The following is a 24,740-nucleotide window of genomic DNA, read 5'->3' as shown; positions in this document are numbered from 1 at the left end:
TGAATTCTGGGCTCACATCAAGGTCCAGGGTTCAGTTCAATTCTCTCATCTGACAAAGACTCGGTTACCAACAGGCAGTACAGGAAATGGTGCTGATAGCCTGCTGCAAGCCCAAGTTGCCTTTATTTAACCTCCCCCAAAAACCCTTGGGCAACTGGTACAAGTCAATGATTCACCAAATCCCAGCTCTCAGCTTTACTCAGTGTCCTTAAACTCCCCTTGTGGTTGCTCAGAGATCAATGATTAGCTGTCACCACACCAAGAGAAACCCGGCACACTCCTGTTTCTCAAAAGGGGCCCTTAAATTGAGCACTCCACTGCTCAGGTGGAACCAGGTGAATTTTAATAGACATACAGTTACAAGACTTGAAAAGAGGCAGGGTTTCTGGAGTGGAGAGTTTTGCACTTGACCTTTGGAATCCCAGGGAATGAAAGATTTGCTGTGAACCCTTTATCTTATTACATATCAGACTCTAAAAGAAGGGGAATTATGAAACCAAACGCCTCAGTGCTGGCAGAAACAAGGGCAAGGCCCAGTCTTCAGAAATGCTCTATCCTGCTGGGGAACAGTGACGAAAACCAACAACACACAAAACCACTAGAGAACTCAGTACCTGAACCAGACCCTGATGTGGAGAGATCGTAGACAAGATCCTGGAGCGTCTTGTCTTTGGAGAGACACATCTCACACGAGGGATCTTCCATATCCAGTCTCTGGCGGTTGTGATAGACACGCTGATGATAGTTAATGACAAGGAAAACAATGATGATGATGAGAAACAGGAGGAACACTGGGCCAGCAATAATGCCTACCAGCTCCACGGGGCCCCACATGGAAGGGTGCTCAGACTCCTTGAGGTGACCTGGGTCAAGTGAGAGAGGAGAGGGAAAGAACACAGTAAAAACATGGGAAAGCTCTGGCCTTATTTGTCCCCGACACCTCCCTCCACATGCAAATACCCTTTCCCTCTCCCTGCATTCAAGGTGCCCTCGATCTCCCAGGTCTCACTGGGCTATGTGTCTGCCTGATGTTCTCAAATGCAAACATCTCCAGTGAAGGGGCCCTTTTCAGCAGTCACGCTCACAAGGCACTGTGTCACCGCCTGCCTTTCACGGGCCTATCCCGCCTCAGTGTCCCAGACAGACACCAGGTTCTGTGCCTCCACTCGTGACAGCTGTGCTAAGCTCTGCAGCCTTAAGTACCCGCTCCTCCAATCTCCCCAGTAATGCCTTCTAAATGGCACATTTGCAAAGGGGTGCCACTGAAAACTTCCCAGCCTGGATCGCTGTCCTTCTCTTCCAACTCCAGCCTCTCTTCCCGTCCCACCATCACCCTCACCCAGCAGCTGCCTTCACATACCTTTCCATGGGGATCCCTGCCTGGCTCTCCCACCCCTCACCAGCTGCCCATGGCTGCTCAGCCAGTCTCCAAAGCGCAGCTTCCACCTCTGGGACAACCTTGACAGTCTGCCTCCCTCAACCTCTTGTCTACAAATCTGACCTGGGAAGAATCCTATCCCCTTGTCACCTTAGGGAACATCAAAAAGGTACTTTTACCTATCACCAAACAAAGGGATTAGGGAAGAGTAGAGAAGGACGAAATGACAGGGGTGCCCTACCTCCAGGATGAGCCAATAGTCCAACAAGGGTGTCCACTCACCACTGGGCACCCTAAGGTCGATCCTGTTGCAGAAGTCAGTATAGCAGCAGTGGGTGTTGCGGAGGTCCTCAGAGCTGAGGCAGTAGAAGGGTTTCCCGGCGGGGACCAGCTCCACTTTGGGGATGCAGGTGCGCACGTGGTGCTCCATCCCATCCAGGTTGAAAATGGAAACCATGCAGGCCCCATCTGTTTCACACGTGTAGTTGGCCTGGAGGCAGCTGGTACATGCACACTGCAGAGCTGCAGGAAATTTGGGAATACGGTGACATTAACGGTGAGATCCTATCCTAGGTCCCTTTCCAGACTTAGAACATAATCCTTTAGCATACTGGATGTTCCCAAATAAGGAGCTTTTATAGAGAGAGGGCCAGAAAGAGGACACCGTCAACGGGAGCACAAACTTTTCACCTGTTTATTCAGTGCAGAAAGCAGGCTTGCAAGCCCTACCATTTTCTTCTAAGTGTCCTCCCTATCTTATGCCTGTGAGAAACAGAGAAAGGACCTTTTGAACTTTGCCTTAGACTTATCACACATTATTTTGTGGCTGGGAAAGCAGCTTTCCTTTAAATAGACGCCTGAGGACTAGAGGAAGGTGCCTTCCCCTTGGAAGACACAGGCCACCACCTCCTGCCCCACCCCAAACCATCCAGGCTTCCTCACTTGACAATGGCTTACCGACCCCATCTCCTTTCTCCAGCATTAGGCATGCCCACCGTTTTCTGAATGCAGTATGCATGCTCTCACACATTCTTTTGCTGCAATGCTTTTTTTCCTGGCTACTTCTCACAAATCCTCTAAAATTCAGCTTAACCATCACTTCCTTTGAAACGCCTCCCGCCCACTAGTCCAACATCCTCCTCCTCCCTTTAGTCCATGGCAGGTGCACCTCTCATGAGGGACAAAAAGAATAACCTCCAAAGACGATATTAATGCCCTCCTCCTCAAGTTATTGTGAGGATGAAATGAGCTAATATATAAAATGTGTTCAATAAATTCAACCTACTCTGGAAGGCCCCTGGATATCACATTTAAAATATAATATCCATCCATCCATCCATCCATCCATCCATCCATCCATCCATCTTTCCAAATAGGCAGTGTATGCAATCATCTCTGGGACTAATGAGTTCTGCTGGGTGTGTTTTATACATAAGTGTGCCCTGTTGACAGGAAATTACTGTAAATGAATTTGGCGCCTCTGAAAGCCAGTTCAGCAGCCCTGGAATCTGAAATCCTTTATTTATCCATCTAACAAGAATAGCACAGACAGCAGCAGTTGGTTCTCCCCAACACTGTCTCTCATGGGCCTAACCTAGCCCTGACCTCTTGGAACCAGCGGGAGTGCGGCTGTGGCCACTAGGACACTTAGGTTGGGCTTTAGCGCCGAATGAGGCGCCCACCCATCAGGGAATGGAGGTGGCAGAGCCCACCCAAGTCTCGGACTGGACACTCAGTGAATAATATCTGGCTTCCAGGTGGGAATATATTCAAACCGAAGCCCCTAGAGAAGAGACATTTACGACCAATCCCATGAAAAACTAGCCTGTTGTAACTTACCCCTTCAGGCTGTAAACAGTCTATCTTTGTCTCTTCCTGCAATACACTAGAAGGCATCTCTCGGCTTTTCAGTTCCAAAGACCGATTCTAAATATCTCAGTGTCCAAGCCCCCTTCCCCAGGCTTTCTATAAATGACACGATCCCTCGCCATTCCCACCCAAGGAAACAAAGCAGAGCGCACCCGCACACTGACAGGTAAACGGCCGCTGTGGATCCTCTACCGTAAGGCCTTCTATCAAAGCCCTTTCTTCTGGGAGAAATTCCAAAGCACGCAGCTACCTGCTGAAGGGTAAGAGTAGCGTTCTATTTTAAGGGCAGGAAGTTTAAAGCAGGTACCCTTTAGACTAGGATCCAAATCATAAAAGGAATTTTAAAAGTAAGTTCTTCCTAAACTTCGATTCCAACCCTTTTTAGACACAGGAAAGACGAAGAACTCTCCTCGTTTTCCCCCAAATGCCTTTATTTGCTTCCCCTTTTATTCTTGACAGCTGAAATTTACTTCCGCAACTCTCTGAATACTCGAGCCAAACCTCTTCTACTCACACCGGAGTCCTGACCGGTAATCCAAGAAAGCTACTGCCCCTCCCCTTGGTGTGGACATTCAGGCACAACGGGGTTCCCCGTGGAGCACACACCTCTCAATACATGTGCCATGACATCCAGCACAGAGAACAGCATTGGGCTATTTTGGGAAGCAAGAAGGGAAAACGAACAACTCCAAGAGGGCTATTCTGAGCACAGTGGGACACACAGGCCAGACCCGTAGCCGCCTTTTGAAAAAAAGCTCACTTCTGAGTCTGTCAATTAGACAGGAGAGCCAAGAGTCTCTGATTCCAGATATTTATTCTCCCTTCGTTGGTTCACGGCCTCTTTCACAGTGATTCATTCTGGAGAACGAACACACCCACACGTGGCTCATTATTTTTGGGAAGTACTTAAACAATCTTGGTGTAAGACAGGAAAGAACAAAAGTGGTGAAATCTATGTGAGACGGGACGAAGAACGGAACTGGGAGCGGGGCCATGCGGGTTCGTGATAAGGACTTAGGCAAGTCCCTGAATCTATCTGAGCCTCAGCCGCCTAACCAGAAAATACCATTTATCTTACAGAGATGGTATGAAGATTAGCCAAACATCCGCTAAGTGCTGTGAGTATTCTGAGAAAGACTCTCCCTGCGCACATCTGTGTACATCTATACATTTTACAGAGTGAGGGAGAAGTCTGAAAAAGATGGATTTTAAGATAACCATCACTACTGCCCACACCCCTGAAAAGGTTTCAGTTACTACCAGTAGAGCCACAGCAGGGTATCATGGCAGGCACAGGTCAGAAAGAGCCAAGCTCAAATACCAGCGCTAACATTAATCACATGACCTGGAGCACCCTGGTTTCCTAATCTGTAAAGTGGGGCTGTTAATAATTATTTTACAGGACTATGTAGAACTATATGAAATAATACATTTCAAAAGTGCTTAGCAAATAGGTGTTCAGTAAATTTTAATCTCTCCTCTCAATGTAAAACTCAAACACACACACACACACACACGCACAAACGTCTCTCTTTAACCACTAATTAGGAAGTGGCAAGTTACAGTAAGACCACAGCAGGCACAGCAAGAAACTGCTGTTCTGGTCTCAGCTCTGCCAGTAAGTAACTAGTCGTGTGGCATTGGGCAAGTCATTTAACCTCCCTGAACCTCACTTTCCTCATGACTGACCAGAAAGAAGGGAGTGAACTAGATGACCTCTACATCCTCCAGCTGAAATTTGAATCCAGTTTGTTTTTAAATTCACACTGTCTGAATCACTGATTCAACAATGGGAAGTGGTGCTTTAAATGTTATATACTTTTTCCTGAACTTTAAAGACAGACATTAGGGCTAGTCTTGCGTTAATGTTCGTTTTTCAAAATAAGTGATAATAAAACTATAAAAATACCTGAATTTACTGTAAATGGACAGTATATTAAATCACAAACCTAATCATGATTTCTTTGAAAAGCTAAATCTGGACTAATGAATGCTAATAACGCTTTATAATCTACTTCACAGTGACTCATCAGGTTAAATCAGTCTACACGCGCGCATATAAACAATACATACATACCTAAAACTCTTCCGTATTCCATAACCAAAGAGTTATGTAGTAGAAATGACACAATTTGGAAAACCAATCACAGAGGAGTATCAAAATCACTCTAGACACAACCAAGTTAAAAAGTGGTCAGAACGACAGTCTCACTAGCCCAGCATTTTGTTATAAACAAGTCAGTCAAACCGGAACTAAAGACAAAACCACCTAAGCGAGATTTGAACGTGGCTCTAAAATATGATGAGAAGGTGGTATGTGGGAGGATGTAGATGCAAATTTGATTCATGAGAGAGGCTGTGTTTGGCGGAAGACCAACAAGTCCCAACTTGAGCAGCCTCTGTCTAGGTGCATGTTATGGAGACACTGACGTGGCCAGCTCTCAGCAAAGACAATCCCACTGCAGGCAGGACACTGGGGTTGGGTCTTCTCTCTCTGACCCGCTGGCCTACACGGGGAGGACACGCAGCAAGGGTGTGGCTCATGGGAATTCCCAAGCGCCACCATACAGGCATGGACTCACGGCCACTCAGCCCGCTATTCTGCCCTAGACCGCATCTCCAGGGGACAGGGTAGGGGGGCGTGCAGGGTGGTAGCACCAACCTCAAAAGGTAAGAAGCGAGCCACAAAACGGCCACATTTGTCCGGGTAGATAAAGGTCCACAAATGTTCTAAAATGTTTTAAAGCGACAGGATTTATGATTTTTAGCTTATATCAACTGCTCCTTGGGGAATTATAATAAGCTTCATCAATTTTGTACTAGAATGGAGCACTGCCCTGTTTGGGCACACTAAGCTTGCCTCTTTCAAACCTCACTGGGCTCACCTTCTACTTTAGTAGCCACCGTGGTGCCAAAATCAGCTGGCGTAGCCCTTTCTCTTCATGATCTTGCGACTTGATCATAAACTGCCTCTTGGCCCTCCTCCTTCCAGATGACAGCATCCATCAGACAGACCAAACTGATAAGAATAGCCTATTACAACCCATGATTATTTTAATTAATCTTCTCTGGACCTTATCCAAATCCTCCACAGCCTCCTTAGGATAGAACAAAGACTACAACTCTGTGATCCTAAATAGCCAAAATGATCTTGGGGGGAATAAAAAGAACAAAGTTGGAGGACTCACACTTCCTGATTTCCAAACTTACTACAAAGCCACAGCAACCAAAACAGTGTGGTACTGTCATTAAGTATAGACACGCAAGGGGCGCCTGAGGGGCTCAGTCGGGTAAGCATCTGACTCTTGATTTCAGTTCACATCATGATCTCACGGTTCATGGGATCGAGCCGCAGGTCCAGCTCCACACTGACGGCACGGAGCCTGCTTGGGATTCTCTCTCTTCCTCTCTCTGCCCCTCCCCCACTCGCATGCTGCACGCAACCGTGCACTCTCTCACAAAATAAATAAACTTAAAAAAAAAAAGGTATAGATACAAATCAAAGAAATAGAACTAAGAGTCCAGAAACAAACCTACACATCTGTGATCAGCTGATTTTTGATAAGAATGTCTGGAACATTTAAGAGGAAAAACTAGTCTTCAACACTTGGTGCTGGACACCTGGATACCCACATGCAGAAGAATGATGTCGGCCCTTTCTTCACACTGGACACAAAAATTAACTCCAAATGGATCAACAACTTAAAAATATAAACTATAACTTATATTCTAAAACTTCTAAAACTTTATAAAGGAAAACAGGGGTAAACTTCACGACTTTGGATTTAGCAACGGTACCTTCGATAGGACACCAACTGCACAAGCAACAAAAGAAAACCAGATAAACTGACCTTCATCAAAATTAAAAACTGTAAATCAAAGGAAACTATCAAGAGAATGTAAAGACAGCTATGGAATGGGAGAAAATATTTGTAAATCACATATCTAATAATGATCTAGTATTCAGAATGATTACAAAAAGAACTCATAACTTAACAACACAGAATAAAAAATGGGCAAAGGACTTAAATAGACATTTCTCCAAAAAAGATACACAAAGAGCCAAAAAGCACATGAAAAGATGTTCAACATCATCTCAGACGCAAATGAATTTTAAATGCAAATGAAAATCAAAACCACAGTGAGACACCACTGCACACCCACTAGGAAGGCCATAAGAAAAAGAAAAATAACAAGTGTTGGTGAAGATTCCGAGAAACCAGAACCCTCATATCGTACTTTGCCAGTAGGATCATAAAATGGTGTAGTCACTGCGGATAAGTTTGATGGTTCCTCCGTCAATTAAACACTCAATTACCATATAACCCAGCAATTCCAACCCTAGGTATATCACCAAAAGACTGAAAACAAGTGTTCAAATAAAAACTTATACATGAATGTTCATAATAGCACTGTGCATATAGTCAAAAGGTGGAAACAACCCAGATGTCTGTCAATGAGCGAAAAAACAAAATGTGGTGTATTATCCAGCCATAAAAATGCATAAACTATTGATATACACTACAATATGAACTTTCTTTTTTTATTTATTTTTTTAATTTTATTTCTTTTATTTTTATTTTTTCTTTCTTTCTTTCTTTCTTTCCTTACTTATTTATTTACTTATTTGTTTTTGAGAGGGCATGCACAGGCGCACGTCCAAGAGGGGGAGGGGCAAGAGAAAGGGAGAGAGAACCCCAAGTGGGCTCCACAGTGTTACCCCAGAGCCCAATGTGGGCCCGAACTCAGGAACAGCGAGGTCATGACCTGTGCTGAAATTAAGAGTCGGATGCTTAACCAACTCAGCCACCCAAGTGCCCCAATATGAATGAACTTTGAAAACACTACGTTAAGTGAAAGCAGCCCCATACCGTATGGTTCCATTGATATTAAACATCCAGAAAGCACATTAGTGGTTGACAGGGGCTGGGGGTAGTATGGAAAGGAGGAAGGGAAGTTACTGCTTAATGGATTACGGGACTTCCTTTGGGGTAAAAAGTTCCAGAACCAGATAGTGGTCATGGCTTGCACAAGGTTATGAGGTTACTTAACAGCACTGATGATGGTCGTACTCTGTCTCTTTCTCTCAAGAATAAATAAATGTTAAAAATATATATATTAAAATGGTTAAAAGTGGGGGCGCCTGGCTGGCTCAGTCAGTAGAGCATGCAATGGCTGATCTTGGAGTCATGAGTTTGAGCCCCACATTTGGTGCAAAGATTACTTAAACAAATTTAAAAAAAAAAAAGAAAAAGAAAACTGGAGGTATAGTGTTCTTCAGATTGTATCCTTCCTGAACCCCCATGCTCTCCAAGATGTACCAGCAACCTCTGAGCTCCACAAGGGAGGAAGCACTGTCCTGCTTTGCTTCACCTTTTCTCACTGGCGTCTAGCAAATAGCACTGGGCTTAATAAATCTCAGCCTAATAATCTGAGAGGGAAGGGGGGCTCTGCCACAGTGGCTTTTACCATCCACATACATACGTTTCTACGTGTGTACTCTTAAAAGAACTCCACTGCTTGAAAAAGACAAAGGAAAAAGACAAAGAAAGAAGAAAACCGGTGTTTAGTAACTTCTGATCTAGTCAACTGCCCAAATGTTTGGGAAAATCCTGAATCAGGTTAAAAAAATGGAGGTGTCTGGCACTAAACTGTCACAAAATCGAGATAACGTTTGGTTCTCCTGGCAGGGAGTGATGGGGGACAACAACTGGGAACTGACAACATACCAGCAGCCACAACTCTAACCTAAGTAGAAAAATCTTGCAGTGTTGAAGTAAAGCAATCAGCTGCTGCTACTGGTTGGTAAAAAAGACCCAAGTTACATTTTCACCCTTCACCATCATCAAAATTAGATTTAAAAACACATTAAAGCAAAACAAAAACTCTCAAGTATCCAAGAGCCAAAATAAAGTCAAGTTTTACATGTGTAGTTGGGTAGTACCTAAAAAAAACAAAACATATACTGGTAAAAAGCACTTATGAAAAAAATGTAACTGACTTAATAAAGGAAGTTATTTGTAGGAGGAGGGAAAAAACCCAGAGATTTAACAATAAGACACTTGATAAGCTTGGTATTTAATTCCAATCTGGGAAAGGTCTCGGAATGGGGTTTGCATAAGAGAAAGGTGTTTGAAAAGCCAGCTCCACACTATATCTATTCTACCAACTGCCTTGCTGACATTCTACTTGGAGACAAACCCAACCTTAGAGAGCTGTTTAAACAAGTTCACCCCTAAGCCTCAGGTCTAGAGAATGAAAGCTTTGTTCTCACTCAAAAGAGACGTTTGATGTTTATGCTAAGGAGACCTGTCATTGCAGCTTAATTTATGGCTGACTGTAAATACCTGAGTATCTACAAGGGCCCACCTGCTGCCCAGGAAAATGTCAAGGTAAAACTGGATTGAGTGGCATCGTTACTACAGAGCGTGCCCGGTGTTCCTAGGAGAGAAGCGTATGGACTCAGCTGTCATGTTCAGACTATCTACTAGTAACTGGATACTTCTCCTTCACCTACAGTTTATAACAAACATATAAAATCATTCTGTTTTCTTTCTTTGTTGTACTGAAATAGACGTACATGTGGCTCATTAGGGCAGGGGACGATATCTATGAGTGGTGTTTTGTATTTGCTCCCTGACCTATTTCCTATACTATGGATGAGTGGAGAGGAGACAGTGCACGTCACAGTTCTGAGCGAGAAGAGGGATAGGAATGGTTTCAGGCAACTGGGACAATGAAGGAGAAAAAAATCAGCCAGAGCTGAGAATAAAACTAATGAGGCTGAGATCAAGTGCATTTGGCTGGCATAAAACGGGTAGGTGGTAGAATAAAACAAAGATGAAAGAGGTGAGGTAGGAAGAGAGCTTATCATGTTCCAAGTAACTCACAAATGTCTGTAGCATTTTTAAGTGACTAGGATAAAAACTGTACATATAGGAGATACTAGAAGTACAGCAGGGAAGAACTGGAATATTTTACCTAGGATATTGCTGAGAGGATGGAAAAGAACCGAATGGATTCACTTAAACAAACTTATTAACTACTTAAAATGTGCAAGGCTCTGTGACAGGATAAAGCCACATAAAGAATAAGCCAGTTCCGGGGCGCCTGGGTGACTCAGTCGGTTAAGCATCCGACTTTGGCTCAGGTCATGATCTCACGCTTTGTGAGTTCAAGCCCCACGTAAGGCTCTGTGCTGACAGCTCACAGCCTAGAGTCTGCTTCAGATTCTGTGTCTCCCTCTCTCTCTGCCCTTCCCCTGCTCATGCTCTGTCTCTCAAAAATAAATAAACATTAAAAAAATTTTCTTTCAAGAATAAGCCAGTTCCTAGCATCAATTTTTAGGGGGCAGAGTCTGGGAGGTTGGGAGGAGCAGGATGGACAAAAGAGGAGGATGGACTCATCGACCAGGGGAAGGCAAGAGGACAAAGATCCCACACTGGAGGATGGGTCGATTTGGCTAAGAAGAGAAGGCCAAGGCCAAAAAAAGCACAAGGCATATTAGGTCCACAGCGAACAGACCGGCGCAAGGTTCCAGCCAGAGACAAGGATGGTAAGGGAGACCAGGCCAGATCAGATGCACTGTGATGCCCGGCTAAGGGTCTGGGGGTTATCCTGGAGGCCACATACAAGCAGTAGAACCATGAGATACAGAGGGCATGCTCTCCAAAGTTAAACCCAGCAATAGCATGGAGGACAAGTGAGAGACTGGAGGCAGAGACTGGTTAGCCAATTACTTTCATAGTCCTCATAGTATATGGTAGAGTACAGGATGCAGAGCATACGCTTTGGAGTCTGACAGACCTCAAGCTCAGCACTGAACCTCTCCATGCCCCAGTCCCTTCATCTGCAGAACAGGGATAAGAGCGCTCAGAGAGCAGCTGTACAGAGTAAGTGTACAAGTCCTTAGCATAACCCTTGAGTATATGGTAAATGTTTGGTAAACCAGATGCCCTTATCACTTCTGCCGTCCCGGTGTGTGACAAGGGTCTAAACTCTTCCTAGTTTTGTGGTTGTTCCAACAAGAAGAAGAAGGAAAGTCAGTTTGTGTGTCAACCTCTAACGGGCAAGCACAGACTCTTCAGTACCCCTCTCACCATTCAGCTTCATCCTGGATATTAGAAATGAATGCTTATTACAATTCAATTTTATCGACCACAAATATAAAATGTGATATACAAATGTACACCAAGACAACACATGATGATCTAGGGCAAGGCAGGTTCACCACAACTACTTAATAAAAAAAGACCTGCTTCAGTTCGGATTCCTCAACTCAAACATTGCAACCACCTAAAAAACTTATCTCTAAAGCACCCATAATCTCCTCTCTCCTCCACTCACTCACAAATATCTAGGAAAAGGTAACTGGCAGTAGACGAAAGCCACATGCGGTCAAAGAATTTTTCACACGCGAGCTCCATCACCAGCATGGCTGGGCACCAGGTCTCAAGTCCCCTCGAACCCATCCTGGCTAGCTAGTTCCCTTCCTGCTTTCCTTCCCCTCACATATCCATCTAAGCCACCACACGCACACATTTTTGCAAACACCACTTATTTACTATCTCACAGATTCTGTAGGTCACAAGTCCAGACACAGCGTGACTGGTGTTGGCCAGGGCTGCCTTCTCATTCAGGGCTGGGACCTCTTTCAAGCTCACTGGTTGTTGGCAAACTCCACGGCCCTGTGGATGGAAGCCTGAAGTCCCTATTTCCCTCCTCGCTGACAGCCAGGGACCACTCTCAGTTCTGGGAGTTGGCCCGCAGTTCCTGGCCACGTGGCCCCCATGGGCAGTTCACACATGGATGTTTACTTTCTTCCAAACCAGCCAGATCACTTCCGACTTCCTCTTCTGCAATCAGCTGAGAAAAGTGCTTCCAAAGGGCTAGCGTGGTTAGGTCAGGTCTACCACGACAGTCTCCCTAGTTGAAGATCACCTGATTTGGGACCTTAATTACATCTACAAAATCCTTTCAAAGCAGTGCCTAGATTCATGTTTCATAACTGGAAGGTGGTATATTCCAAAGGCAGGAAATCTTGCGGGGAGGGGGCAGAGGGTGGAGCATGGTAGGCAGAATCACCTTATATAGTATCTTTATTTATCGTCCACGTGACCTGCCAGAAGGTAAGCTTCATGAAGGAAGGCATTTTTATTTCCTTCGTCTACTGTTGTACCTCTAGCACCTATGATAGTGCCTGGCATATGGTAGGTGCTCAATAAGTATGTGTTAAAGGAATCTTCAGACCACTAGAGTAGTACTCTCTCTATATTTATTTAGCTTATTTACAGGCTGTAAATGGGACTTCTGTCTATATTCAAATTCTGGTTCAGTGAAACCATTTAGGAATTCTTGGAACTCCACACGATATAATTTTATCTCTGCCACAATTATCTGTATGGCTCTCACGAAATACAGGTCACCCATAGGTTCCATACTCATTAAAATTTATTTGTAACCTCAAAATCAATACTCTCGGCATTCTCACGGGCATTCACACACATGTGCAGAGTGGTAAAAAACGTGAGTCGTCCGACACATGTGTTCCCGGCTGACAGTGAACAAGGGGACGACGCTCTGTCTTCTTGCTCCAGCTTTCATACAGTAAATATATATGCGTCCTTTTCATAGTATACTCTGTGCCACACTTTTCCCCTTTCTGCATTTTTTTCTCTTGGTGATTTCACCACTTAAAACGGCCCCCAAGGGTAGTGCTAAGACGCTGTCCAGCGTTCCTAAGTTCAAGACGACGGCGATGTGCCTTACGGAGACAATATGTGTATCAGATAAGCATTGCTCAGGCTTGCATTGTGGTACTGTTGGCCTCAAGTTCAAGGCTAATGAACCAACACTATATATTGAATAAGATGTCTTTAAACAGAAACACACACATTAGCAAGGTTATGCACTGACTGCCTGACGAAAATGTGGTGACCAGTGGCTCACGGGAACCTAACGCCATCTCTCCCCTAGGAGCAGTAGTTCAGTATTTGCTAATCCGGTGTTCCAGTCAACTTTACACAACATAAGTACCATGAATAAAGACACTGGGCTACATTAGCCTTGTTTTACAGATGAAACCATGAAGTTGAGAGAGACGTGAAATGGTAGCTCACAGCACACTCTATCTGGCACATCATTCAGTTTTATTTTCTCCGGAGCACTCATGACTGAGAACTGTGTTTACTTATTTATTTTCAGTCTCAGCCACTGCTACTGTCATGACAGTTACGGATTCGGGGATTTTTATCTCTCTTGTTCTCTTGGGATCATCTCCCCAAGCCAAGAACCATTCCACACACATACCCAACCTAATGAATAAAGAAATCTCCCATACGTAATTGTGTAAACATCAGGGGTGACTGATACTTTTAAAGGGAAGAGCAGTTACTTTCATCACGCTAAATTCAAGGTATTCAACGAGACAAGCGCAGGCTTGGGATGAAGTGGAGAGAGAAGAAAACCGAAAAGAACACCAGAGCTGCCCGAGGAGGCACTGTCTCTGAAACCCAGAGAGCAGGTAAGATGGTCTGGGATGGAAACTTCACAGCTCAACCAAATGCTGGCGGCTCTACCGAGTAAGGGAAAGAGAGATACGCTCCGAAATAGCATTTTTGCTTGGTGTTACATTTATACTTGGCGGAGAAGCCGGCAGGCAGAGAGAACAGGCAAGAGCAGGGACGGTGCCTCTGAAAGCCTAAGCGCAGGTCAAACCAAGTGTGTGAGAGAAACTGAGGAGAGCGAACCCCAGGAGCAGGCAGGTAGGTAAGTATTTGAACGTGGCCATGAGGCAGTGCCTACAGAGTGGGAGAGGTGCGGGCCACACTGCGGGTCTGAGGGGCTGATTCCGACCAAGGCTTTGGCATTCCCAGGCCGGGCCAAACTGATGGGGTACCAACGCCAGCAGCACTTCCGGCGTCGGAGGGACCGGCGAGAAAGGGGACTCCAGGATTTGCTTTTTATAAATACAGAGAGGAAAATTAGATAAGACCCCCTTACATCAACTCCTCCTGTAACAGACCAGTAACACAAGAATTCAAGACAAAGAGGCGGGATTCCAGAATTCATGTTCACCGCTGCTCTGAGCAAATGCTGAACAGTAAACAATAAGGATTTCAAAATTAAAACAAAAGAGCCACTTCGGTATTCTAATTTAACCTTCACAAATAAAGAAGATCTAAAGCACCATGGACTGAGAATTCCATTCCACCTCAACACCCTGTACTCCTGAGTTATTATGAGAACAGACTGCAACACAATTCAACTCATGTTCCAAAATGCAACAAGCAGCTTCAACAGGACATGCCGAAAGCAGCAGCACGTCTCCTCGTTTACTGATTCATATTTTGGTAGCAAGGTTACAATTAGCTCACCGGTGGAGAATAAACCTATTTATAACACAGCAGTCCACCTGAAAGACACAATCATCTAAAAAGGTTTTTAGAGGAAAATGAAGTGCAGCTTCTTCCTGTACTGACTGCAGATTCCCAAGGTCCTTTCGGATGAAGTCCTCAGTCTAACCTTCCTGTGTTCACAGGCACCATTCCAGCCACCTCTCAGCCTCCATGTTCTTATGTAACATTTACATAGTGCCATAAACATACCCAGAGTTGCGTAAGAATTAAAACGTTGCCAAACCAATAAAACCTAAAGCAGGTCGCTCCCTCCAGACTGTCTTTGATTAGCACAGGTACGCTGCCCGGGATACGATGTAAGAGCCTGTCAAAAGACAGAAATTAACTTGAGGAAATCTGAAACGGTCCACAAAAATATGCACGAATCAGAAGAAATCAACCACGCGGTGGCATGTGGTGCCCCTATCAATCCCAAGAGTATGTTATTCTGCCCCGTAAGATAAAAAGTAGCCCAACATTGCTCCTTCACTGAAGTCAGAAACTGTGTCTAAAAATACCTCCCAGCCAACTGGCTATCAGCAAGTTAGTCTCACAAATGTCCCAAGAAGAACTACACACACCATTTCCTTACTTTACAGAGGGAAAACTGAGGCAGTCACGGAAAGGTTAAGCAAGTGACTTGTTCAAGGACAACCTGTAAGGGAGCAAAGTTCTAGGGCTGAGACCTGGCCTCCTCCCTCCATCTGGCTCCAACCTTTAACCAGAGTAGCCATTTTATTATGTTTTAATCACATCTGTTCCAGGAGCTCTTTTAACAAAAGTAACTAGAGATTCTCTTTTTCTCTACAAGAGTTCGCTCTCACTGTACTTCAAATCCATGTCCCCTCAACAAAATTCTAAGACTTGGCCTGAAATTAGATGAAGTCTGCTCACAGAAATTCAAAATATTCCTATCAGAACCTCAAATGTCTCCCTCGTTGCTTTGGTCTTAAGAAACGAATGTCATGTTCTCCCACCACTAACAAATGCAATTGTATATTTTTAAAGACTGTTGTGGAAATTCCAAAAGTAGGCCTTAAAACCTGCTATACCCATCAAGTGGTTGCTGTTTACAACCTGGAACTCATTCTCCTTGTCACTGGCCTTTCACAAAGTCGCAGTTCATGCCCTAACAGAAACACCTATCCCTTGCTGCCCTCATGCCACGTCCAAGTACCAGGCATCAAGGCTCCCTGGCTCTGCCACTCCTCCAGCCCACCTAGGGGAGCACACAGAGGAAATGCAGGGGAGGAAAGCAATCAACTTCTTGTTATCCCACAGCCTCTATTTTCCCAGAACTGACGTTTTACTTTCAGCCTTTTGCAACAGTGGTCTCTGTAGCATGCACTATTGGCAACTAGATGTGTCCCGGAAAAAACTGTAGTGTCTGGCCAAGAAGTTTAAAGGCCTTCGAGAATGTTTGCTGGACACACAACCTAATTTCCAATTTACCAAAAAAAGAAACCAACTCTCTATTATGCCCACCCATCCTCATCCCAACAAACATCCATTTTAGGAAGGTTACAAAAAATGAACTCTGTCCTATTCAGAACCAGTTGGATTACCAATTAAACATTCTTAACTAGGCTCACCACAAGAAAAACCCCACAGATATTACACCAAATCAACAGGGAAATGGCTGTTAAAAAAATCTTACATATATTAGGGCCAGTATAAAAAAATTCTATGGAGAGAACTGAAAAGATTTACTCAGACACATACAAAATGACAAACCTGAAGGCTGAGCCTCCTTATTTACTATCCTACTAGAGAAATAACATCATGTTACACATTCCCAGAACATGGCCCATAAGAAGGCCCGGCAAACATTATTCACGAAAACCATGATCTTACCACAACCGACGGCCTGTGTTCATACACCTTCACCATGTTTATCAGATCCCACAGCATGTTACCCATACACAGAGCAGCGAGACCCAGGAACACACACGAGGTGCTTAACAGAAGCATTAGCCAGTGAACAAAGACCCCACTGCACAGGCTACACCACTGGGAGCAAATATCAAAGCTGGAGATAATGAACTTGTTTTTGAGACTCCAAAGTAGGATGATGTCTTTTCTTGTTTGTCTGGTTTATTAAAGAAGCCTGAACCCACCTGAGAATCATTATTTTTAGTAGAGAGGACAGCCACAGTGCACACACTTGATCTCCCATAGCTGGAAGGTTAGGGGCTGCTGAGAAGTCAAAGCACAGGCTTTGTACATCGGGAGCGAATACAATCCTGATCGTCTCTCCCAGATCCATCTGCGGGTCAATAATCACTTCAATATAACTGCCAAATATAACCTTCATCTGCTACCCCAATGCCAAAACACATTTAAGACGAGTCTCTTAAGTTAAATATTTTAGGGTTTCATCTGCTCTTTTCTGCCCCCAAAGCCTCATAAACAACACACCGAGCCGGGTGTCCCACAGAAAAGGTGCCCACCTCTAGAGTGGGAAGGGTGGGGGTTGGAAGGTAAGGGGCGTGTGAGGGTGGGGGAGTGCGTGGGGGGCAGGGCTGGGAAAAGGGATTGTGTGGGAAGGTAAATAAGTACTGACCAAGGGCCAGAGTCGGTCCAGTGGTGGGATCTTTAAATAATCTTGGGGGTTGGAGGTAGGTTCTAGGATTTCACCTGAAAGGCATCCACAAAGTGATTAACTGAATGGGCCCCCTGGGGTGGGGTGGGGGAGGCGAGGCGGAAAGCAAATACACCTAGATGCTGATTAACCGTTCGGGAACTAGGTTTCCTAGGGTTAAAGAGATTCCACAGCCAAGCTACAAAAACGTTTAGGGGCCTGTTGGTCTCGCTTCCTCCCAACAGCTTCCACGGGGCATGTGTATGTGGGGGGTTTTGCCCCACTGAACTCAAAGGGGTTGTGCGCAGGGTAAATGTGACTCCCTTTCCCAGAACATTAGGGAGGAAGGAGAGGGAGGGGAGGGAGGGGAAGAGACACCCCAAGTGCAGGTCCTGAAGGAAAGGTTAGAGACCCCTTCCCCTGTCATCTGAGGTGCGCAAGGGCTCGCACCATCAGGGTACCTCGGAGAAGCAAAGACCCATCGCCCGAGCCCCTCAATCTTGGCGGGAGAAAAGACGCCCCCCCAAGAGCATCTGGTGGGAGGGAAGGAAGACCCCCGCCCCTGGACACGCTGAGAGGCAGAAGCACGGATCTCCAAATCTTAGGGAAGGGATCCCGCTCTCCCCTCTATGGAACAAGGGGGTGCTGGGAGCGCGACCCCGAGAGCTCCCCGAAACCAGTTCCGTCTGGAAGGGGGCTCGGGTCCCCAGGGGCCCCGCGTGAGCTCGGTCCTGGCAGGGCAGCCACGCCTCGGGGGTCTGGGGACGCCGACCGAGGGTCACCCCGACTCCTCCGCGCCCCCCACCCGGCCATATTGTGCGCGTGGGGAGGGGGCGCGCTGTAGCTAGGGGCCGCGGCGCGAGGCCTCGCCCTCGCCCGGCCTTCTCCATCCCGGCCCCCGCCCCCCGGCCCGGGACTCACCCTGGATCCCCCGGGGCCCGGACCCGCCGCTGCCGGCGAGCAGGAGGAGGACAACGGGGAAAAAGGAGGAGGCTCCGGCCGACTCCGCCATAGTAACCGCCGCCGCCGCCGCCGCAGCCCAGCAGCGCCCAGCGCGCGCGCGCGCGCCCCCGGCGCCTCCCCTCCTCCCTCAGCCCCGCTCCCGCCTCCCTCTCCTCCGCCCGGCGCCGGCACGTGCGCTCCCGGCCGAGCCGGCGCCGCGGCCGCCGCGCGCGCCCCCGAAGGGCGGGGCCGGGTGCGCGCGGGCGCCCGCCTTAAAGGGGAGTGTCCCTGTTAAAGGGGTGGGAGGGGCCCGCGCCTCGGCCACCTCACGGGTGGGTGCGGAGCGCTCCGCGGAGAGGCCCGCGCCTGACACGCGGCCTCCACCCTGGCCTGCGCCCCGCCCAGCGTGCAGTTATCAGCACCGACCCCCTCCCCCGCATCGAATGTTCGGCGAGTCGCGTGCGTGTTCCCGTTCCCTTCATCCCCACTGCCGAGCCTCAAGCCCCCATCACGTCCCGCGTCCTGCCCGGGTCCTCGCAACCGGCCTCTGGCTGGGCTCCCTGTCCCGCGCGGCCGCCTGCCATCCGCCGGACGCAGGCAACCTGTGTGATCGCAGCCTGGGGGGGCCCTTTGCAGGACAGAGCCAGGTTTTTAATGCTACCGCTCAGTCTTGGTGAGGGTACTTCGGGACGCACTCCCATTCTGCCCGGAGGTAGAACCCTCCCTTGATAGAACCCTTTTGGGTTTGACATTATGTATCAAACGCCTTAAAATATCCATACCTGTGGACTGCTATTATTCCTTATCTGTCTTCAAGAAATGATAGAGATGAGGACAAATATGTACGAAAAATGTTAACAGTTGCATGTTTATCATTGTAAAAAGCTGGAAACTTAAGTAGGCAATAATAGAAGACAAATAAATGCTGGCCCATCAATATGATGGAACATTATTTAGTAACTAAAAAATTACAGAAACGAGTAAGGTGAGATATTTGTGAGATAATGTTAAATCAGCAAGCAAAATACCAAACTATTTACAGCATTATTCTAGTTTTGTTGGTAATGTATAACTGTACAGAAAAAAGACTGGAAAGGAATTACCCGATATTATCAGTAAGTATTGCCAGAATATTTTTTTTTTTACTTTTTCTTGAAACATTTCAATATTTTCTAAATATTTTACAAATATACAAGTGTTGGGGCACCTGGGTGACTTAATTGATTGAGCATCCGACTTCAGCTCAGGCCATCATGATCTCACGGTTTGTGAGTCTGACTTCGGCTCAAGCCGTGATCTCATGGTTTGTGAGTTCGAGCCCTGGCTGGGCTCTGTGCTGACAGCTCAGAGCCTGGAACCTGCTTGGTATTCTCTCTCTCTCTCTCTCTCTCTCTCTCTCTCTCTGCCCCTCCCCCACTCATGCTCTGTCTCTCTCTTAAAAATAAACAAAAAAATTAAAAAACAAACAAGTGTCACTTACAAATTTAGGAAGAAGTGCTTATAGAAAGCAAACTGAATCGCCCATATCTTTTTGAAAAGAGTTTACTTTCTTTAGCTTGAGAGTTTGAACTCATGAAGAAGGCAGGGTCTTTGGAACCAGACTTCTGGATCTGAATTTTCCTTTTCTAACTAACTGGCATGAACACTCGGGCAAGTTTCTTAATCTAAGTACAGTATGTCATCATGTGAGATCTAGGGGTGGACAGGGTGACTGGAGGTAGGGGGCAGAGTTTCCCAAATGGAATCCTTACCTTTTAAGTTGTCACCAATCTGAAGAATGCTCTTCCTCACCTCCAAAAGAAAAAAAAGACTGCAGCCACATCCCCCAGACACAACTGACATGCAAACACACACGTGCAAAGTTACGCAGAGACACTGTCTACAAGTGGGTCAGTGGCTGGATGAGTAAACACCTTATTTTTATACTGCTCTCCCTCACTACCCCAAAATGGGCACACACACCCCAGTCCATCTAACTGGTCTCTCAAACCCTGCTCCACCCATACTTAGGGGACCCAGCTGTGATGTGCACAGCACTGGGTTACTGTGTTAGTTTCCTAAGGCTCCCTTAACAAAGTATCACAAATTGGGTGGCTTAAAATAACAGAAATTTATTCTCTCACAGTTCTGGAGGCTAGAAATCTGAAACCAGGGTGTCAGCAGGCCCATACTCTCTCTCTAAAGCCTCTAGGGAAGAATCCTTCCTTGTCTCTTCTGGCTTCTGGTGGTTCCCAGAATCCTTGGTGTTCCTTGGCTTGTGGAAGCATTATTTCATTCTCTGCCTCCACCTTCACATGGCCATCTTCTCTCTGTGTCTGTATGTCTGTGTCCAAATTTCTCTCTTCCTATAAAGACACCAGTCGTTGGATCAGGGCCAACCCGAATCCAGTATGAGTTCAACTAATTTTAACTTGATTACATCTACGAAGATCCTGTTTCCAAATACGATCACAGGTTCTGGGTGGACATGAATTGTGTGTGTGGCGGGGGGGCATTATTCAATACAGTTACCTTAACCAAACCCTGCAGTTGAGGAGAGAAAACTAACCCCTCAGGAGCACATTGCTGAGGCCAAGGAGAAGGAACTGTGCTTCCCCTAAACCTTGCTGAGTGCTGCCACTGTGGCTGCAAGACCCAGGAGGAACCAGTGGCTGCTTTTCTCCCAGACAGCATGGTCGGCTAGATACCTGAATATACAGCCTGGAGAACCAGAACCCTGGGGCAACAGCCCAAAAGCCAGCTCCACCATCTCACTTGATAGCATTTGACTTTGGGCAAGATACTTTACCTCCCTAAACCTTGATTCTCTCATCTGGAAAACGGAGCCGATGATAGTTCTATGTCGCAGAGATGTTGCGAGGATATTGTATGTAAAGCACTTAGCATAGCCTCTGACACACAGGAAGGGACATAAAAATAGCTGTGATGAGGATGAGGATGATTTGACCTTTACTGCAATCCTGTGAAGTGGCTGAGGCATGTCAGTGTGTGTGCAATTTACAGGTGAGGCAGTTGAGAGCTAGGGAAGGGAAGCACCTTGCCCAAGCTCACGTATAATTAAGCACTGGAGCCACAGCCTACTTACTGGTCCTGTGCTCCTTTGACATCATAGCATCTCATGCTTTCCCAGGAACTGGTCTCCAAGAGCCAGCTGAAGGTGGGGAAATTAGACTGGCAGGGGTGTGGGACGGGTTGGATCGTTCACACCCTATTCCTGAGAATTTGGCACACCCCCTCAAATTAGAGCTTTCCTAGATGATGTGCCTACCTTCCCTTTTAGGTCCTGAGCCGAGCACTAGAGAGCCCAATCTATCGGTGTCCCACTCACAGATCGGCTCTCTGACCATCCCTGAAAGTTTCAGCAAGGTGTCCATTTCTGTAAAAAAAAAAAAAAATCTTCTGTGAAGGTTTCTCCTTCATCTTAGGACTGGACCCACATCATACTCTTTAAACTCCCTGTCTGCCCTGTCTCTGGACTTTGTCATGGGATTCCCTGGAGCTCCCCAGCCTCCAATGACTGGACCATCCAGTGTTACAGCTGCCATCTTAGTCACAACGCACCAAGACGTTGTCATCTTATGGGATTTGGCATAGTTTGCCTTGGTGGATAGCAGGGTCATTAACCTCAAGAAAGTAATGGCTCATCTTCATTCATCCATTCTACAAGCACGCGTGGAGCATCTATGGTATACAAGGTGCAACATGTAAACTTGGAGAAGTCGTGCTCCTTGCCTTCATGGAACTTACAATAATCAAGACAAGCATTTCTAAAAAGGCAACATGTGATATATGCTATAACACACACCAGTAAAGGGGCAGTGGGGGCACTCAGGAGGGTCTGGATGCTTCAACGCTGCAGGGACAAGCTGAGGAGGTGGGAAAGGTTTCACGGAGAGGCCATGCTACAGTTGACTCTTGGAAGATCGATGAGTGTCCCCTAGATAGATAGGAGGCTTGTGGAGGCAAGAGAAAGCAGGAGGTTGTTCCCCGCAGAGGGCGCGACACAATCAAGATACTGAAGTAAAACTGCCTGGCATTTAGGGGAACCACGAGCGGCATGGCAGCACACCCAAAGGGTGCAAGGTGAAGGGGGCCGGTGGTGGAGCTGACAGGTAATGTTGAAGAGCTAGACAGATGTGGAAACATACTTTGGAAACATAGTTTTCTTAGCAGGGTTCTAAGCAGATGGGTTGGTGTGTGTGTATGTGTGTGTGTGCGTGCGTGTGTGTGTGTGTGTGTGTGTGTGTGTGTGTTTTATTATATTTGTGTTTTAGAAAGACCACTTTGCTGAACCAAATGAACTTGAACTTTGTGCTGGTGGTTGGAGGAAGGCAAGGCTGGTGGTAAGGTAAACCAAAAAGGAGACAATTCCAGCAGTCCAGTCAAGATAGGGGGACCTGACCCTAGGCAGCAACACTGGAGATGGGAAAGAGATGTGAGGGCACTGGGTTGGCTCAGTTGGTGGAGCATGCAACTCTTGATCTTTGGGTTGTGAGTTCAAGCCCCGCACTGGGTGTAGAGATTACTTAAAAATAAAATCTTTTTTAAAATGTTTATTTATTGGGGCACCTGGGTGGCTCAGTTGGTTAAGCAACCAACTTCGGCTCAGGTCATGATCTCACAGTTTGTGAGTTCAAGCCCCGCGTCGGGCTCTGTGCTGACGGCTCAGAGCCTGGAGCCTACTTCAGATTCTATGTCTTCCCCTCTCTCTACTCCTCCCCTGCTCACACTCTGTGTCTCTCTGTCTCTCAATAATAAATAAATGTTAAAAAAATAAAAAATAAATAAAATGTTTATTTATTTATTTTGGAGAGAGAAAGCACATGCAAGCAGGGGAGGAGCAGAGAGAGAGGGAGAGAGAGAACCCCAAGAAGGCTCCATGCTGTCCGCGCAGACCCAACACAGGGCTAAATCTCATGAATCATGAGATCATGACCTGGACCAAGAGTCAGCTGCCTAACCAACTGAGCCACCCAGGCACCTACTTAAAAATAAAATCTTAAAAAAAAAAAAAAAAAGAAATATAGGTTCAAGAGATTTGAAAGAGGTGGAAGCTATAAGATTAATTGGATGTGGGAAGTGAGGAAGAGGAAGGAAATGGGGATGGCCCATATGATTCCAGGATAATCTGGCTTGGTTGACTGGATACTTGGTGGCTCCATTCAGCAGATTAGCAAGAGCAGGTCTGGGAGAAAGATGAGCTCCCCATTGGGTGTACAGAGTTTGAAAGGCCTCCTGTAGGCACCTGAAGCCATGGAGATATGGATTTGGAAGCATATCATAATTGTTCAAATAGCTTAGGGGTGTTGCTGGAAGTACAGCAACACTGGCAAGAAAGAGGAGACAGAGAAAGAACAGTCAGAGAAACAGGAAAAGAACTTGGAAAGAATAGTCTCATGGAAACCAAGGCAGGAAAGGGTTTCAAGAGATCAGTGGTTTCTTTTTTTTTTTTAATTTTTAAATTTATTTTTGAGAGAGAGAGAGAGACATAGCATAAGTGGAGGAGAGGCAGAGAAAGAGGGAGACACAGAATCAGAAGCAGGCTCGAAGCTCTGAGCTATCAGCACAGACCCGGATGGAGGGCTTGAACTTGCGAACTGTGAGATCATGACCTGAGCTGAAGTTGGACGCTTAACCAACTGAGTCACCCAGGCACTCTTAGGTCAGTGGTTTCTAATGTTGAGAAGAGGTAAAATAGGATGAGGAACAAAGAATGTCTAAGATTTGATTACTTGAAGCCCATTGGTGATGCTTACCTGAGCAGGTTCAGTGGAACACGGATGGGGTGGAGGCTTAACCTCAGGGGGCTACAGGTGAAGGCAAAGTGAAGGCTTAGAAAGACTGTCATCTGTTCTTTAAAGAACTTGGCTGTGACGGGAGAGGGAGGTTTGGATTTCTTTCAGAATGACTGACCAGTTTCCCTGAGCAAACCTTCTGCTAAAGAAGCAACTCAAAATGCTTAGTAAACTACCAAGAAAGTATAGAATACTTGAGTCAAAAATGAAGGAACAAAAAGAGGGGAAAGTAGAGCAGCAAAGCTGGCTTTCACCTTGAGAGCATTTGCTTACCAGGTGAACTTGAACTTTGGTTTTCAAAGGCAAGGGAACAGAAGACAAAGCCCAAGTGCCCAAGGTGAGGAGACTAATAAGCAACTATCTGCACAAAGGTGACCCACAATGGGTAATAATATACTAGGTTGAAGGATGAACTAGAAATAATTGACTCCCCCAGGAGATAGGCAAGGAAAATTGTTGGACTTGAACCTTGGCTCTGAGTGAGAATGGGGGAAAATCTTCCCTGAGAATTCTCAACCACAAGCTGGCCTGCGTGATTGAATTTCATTCCAGATTCGCCCTACCTGGGTGATGTGAAAAACTGCACACTATTTGGATTCAAGTAGTCCTGTGCTGGTGGTACCTCCTGATTGTACCTGGAAGAAAGAAGAGCAGATCATCTCTAGAGGAAGCCACCTTCATCTCAAGCTACAACAAATTCTCACAGACAAAATTGCAAGAAATATAAGCTCTGTAGTCAAAAATCCAAAAAGCAACTAAATAGGGCCAAGAGAAAAATA

General features: G+C 46.2%; 1 protein-coding gene and 1 long non-coding RNA gene across 6 annotated transcripts in view; both read right to left on the bottom strand.

The window, feature by feature from the left end:
• The window catches only part of ACVR1B (activin A receptor type 1B), a 34,643-nt gene extending 16,321 nt beyond the window's left edge, over positions 1 to 18,322 (bottom strand). For 2 of the 5 annotated variants that reach the window (XM_060657553.3, XM_060657549.3), the window contains exons 1-3: positions 18,146 to 18,322; positions 1,661 to 1,900; positions 615 to 863 (exon numbers count right to left, since the gene is read on the bottom strand). In XM_060657553.3, the coding sequence (XP_060513536.1) occupies positions 615 to 863; positions 1,661 to 1,900; positions 18,146 to 18,236 (580 nt within the window). In that variant the 5' untranslated portion in view covers positions 18,237 to 18,322. Of the gene's footprint in view, positions 1 to 614; positions 864 to 1,660; positions 1,901 to 11,819; positions 14,817 to 14,853; positions 14,969 to 16,760; positions 16,910 to 18,145 lie in introns of those variants that run through there. The other 3 variants (XM_060657552.3, XM_060657550.3, XM_078449847.2) reach the window with 3 other exon arrangements.
• A 1,979-nt stretch (positions 18,323 to 20,301) lies between these two features.
• On the bottom strand, positions 20,302 to 24,598 carry LOC132694359 (uncharacterized). The gene is made up of 3 exons (XR_009617271.2): positions 24,525 to 24,598; positions 21,435 to 21,542; positions 20,302 to 20,511 (listed from the first exon to the last, which is right to left on the bottom strand). It is a non-coding gene; the product is annotated as an uncharacterized LOC132694359 (long non-coding RNA).
• Between the last annotated feature and the right edge of the window lie 142 nt (positions 24,599 to 24,740).

This window comes from Panthera onca, chromosome B4 (genome assembly GCF_046562875.1).
Source record: "Panthera onca isolate mPanOnc1 chromosome B4, mPanOnc1 haplotype 2, whole genome shotgun sequence".
Classification (NCBI taxonomy): domain Eukaryota; kingdom Metazoa; phylum Chordata; class Mammalia; order Carnivora; family Felidae; genus Panthera; species Panthera onca.
Note: the sequence above shows the minus strand (reverse complement) of the source record. Positions and strands in the feature narration are given on the sequence as shown.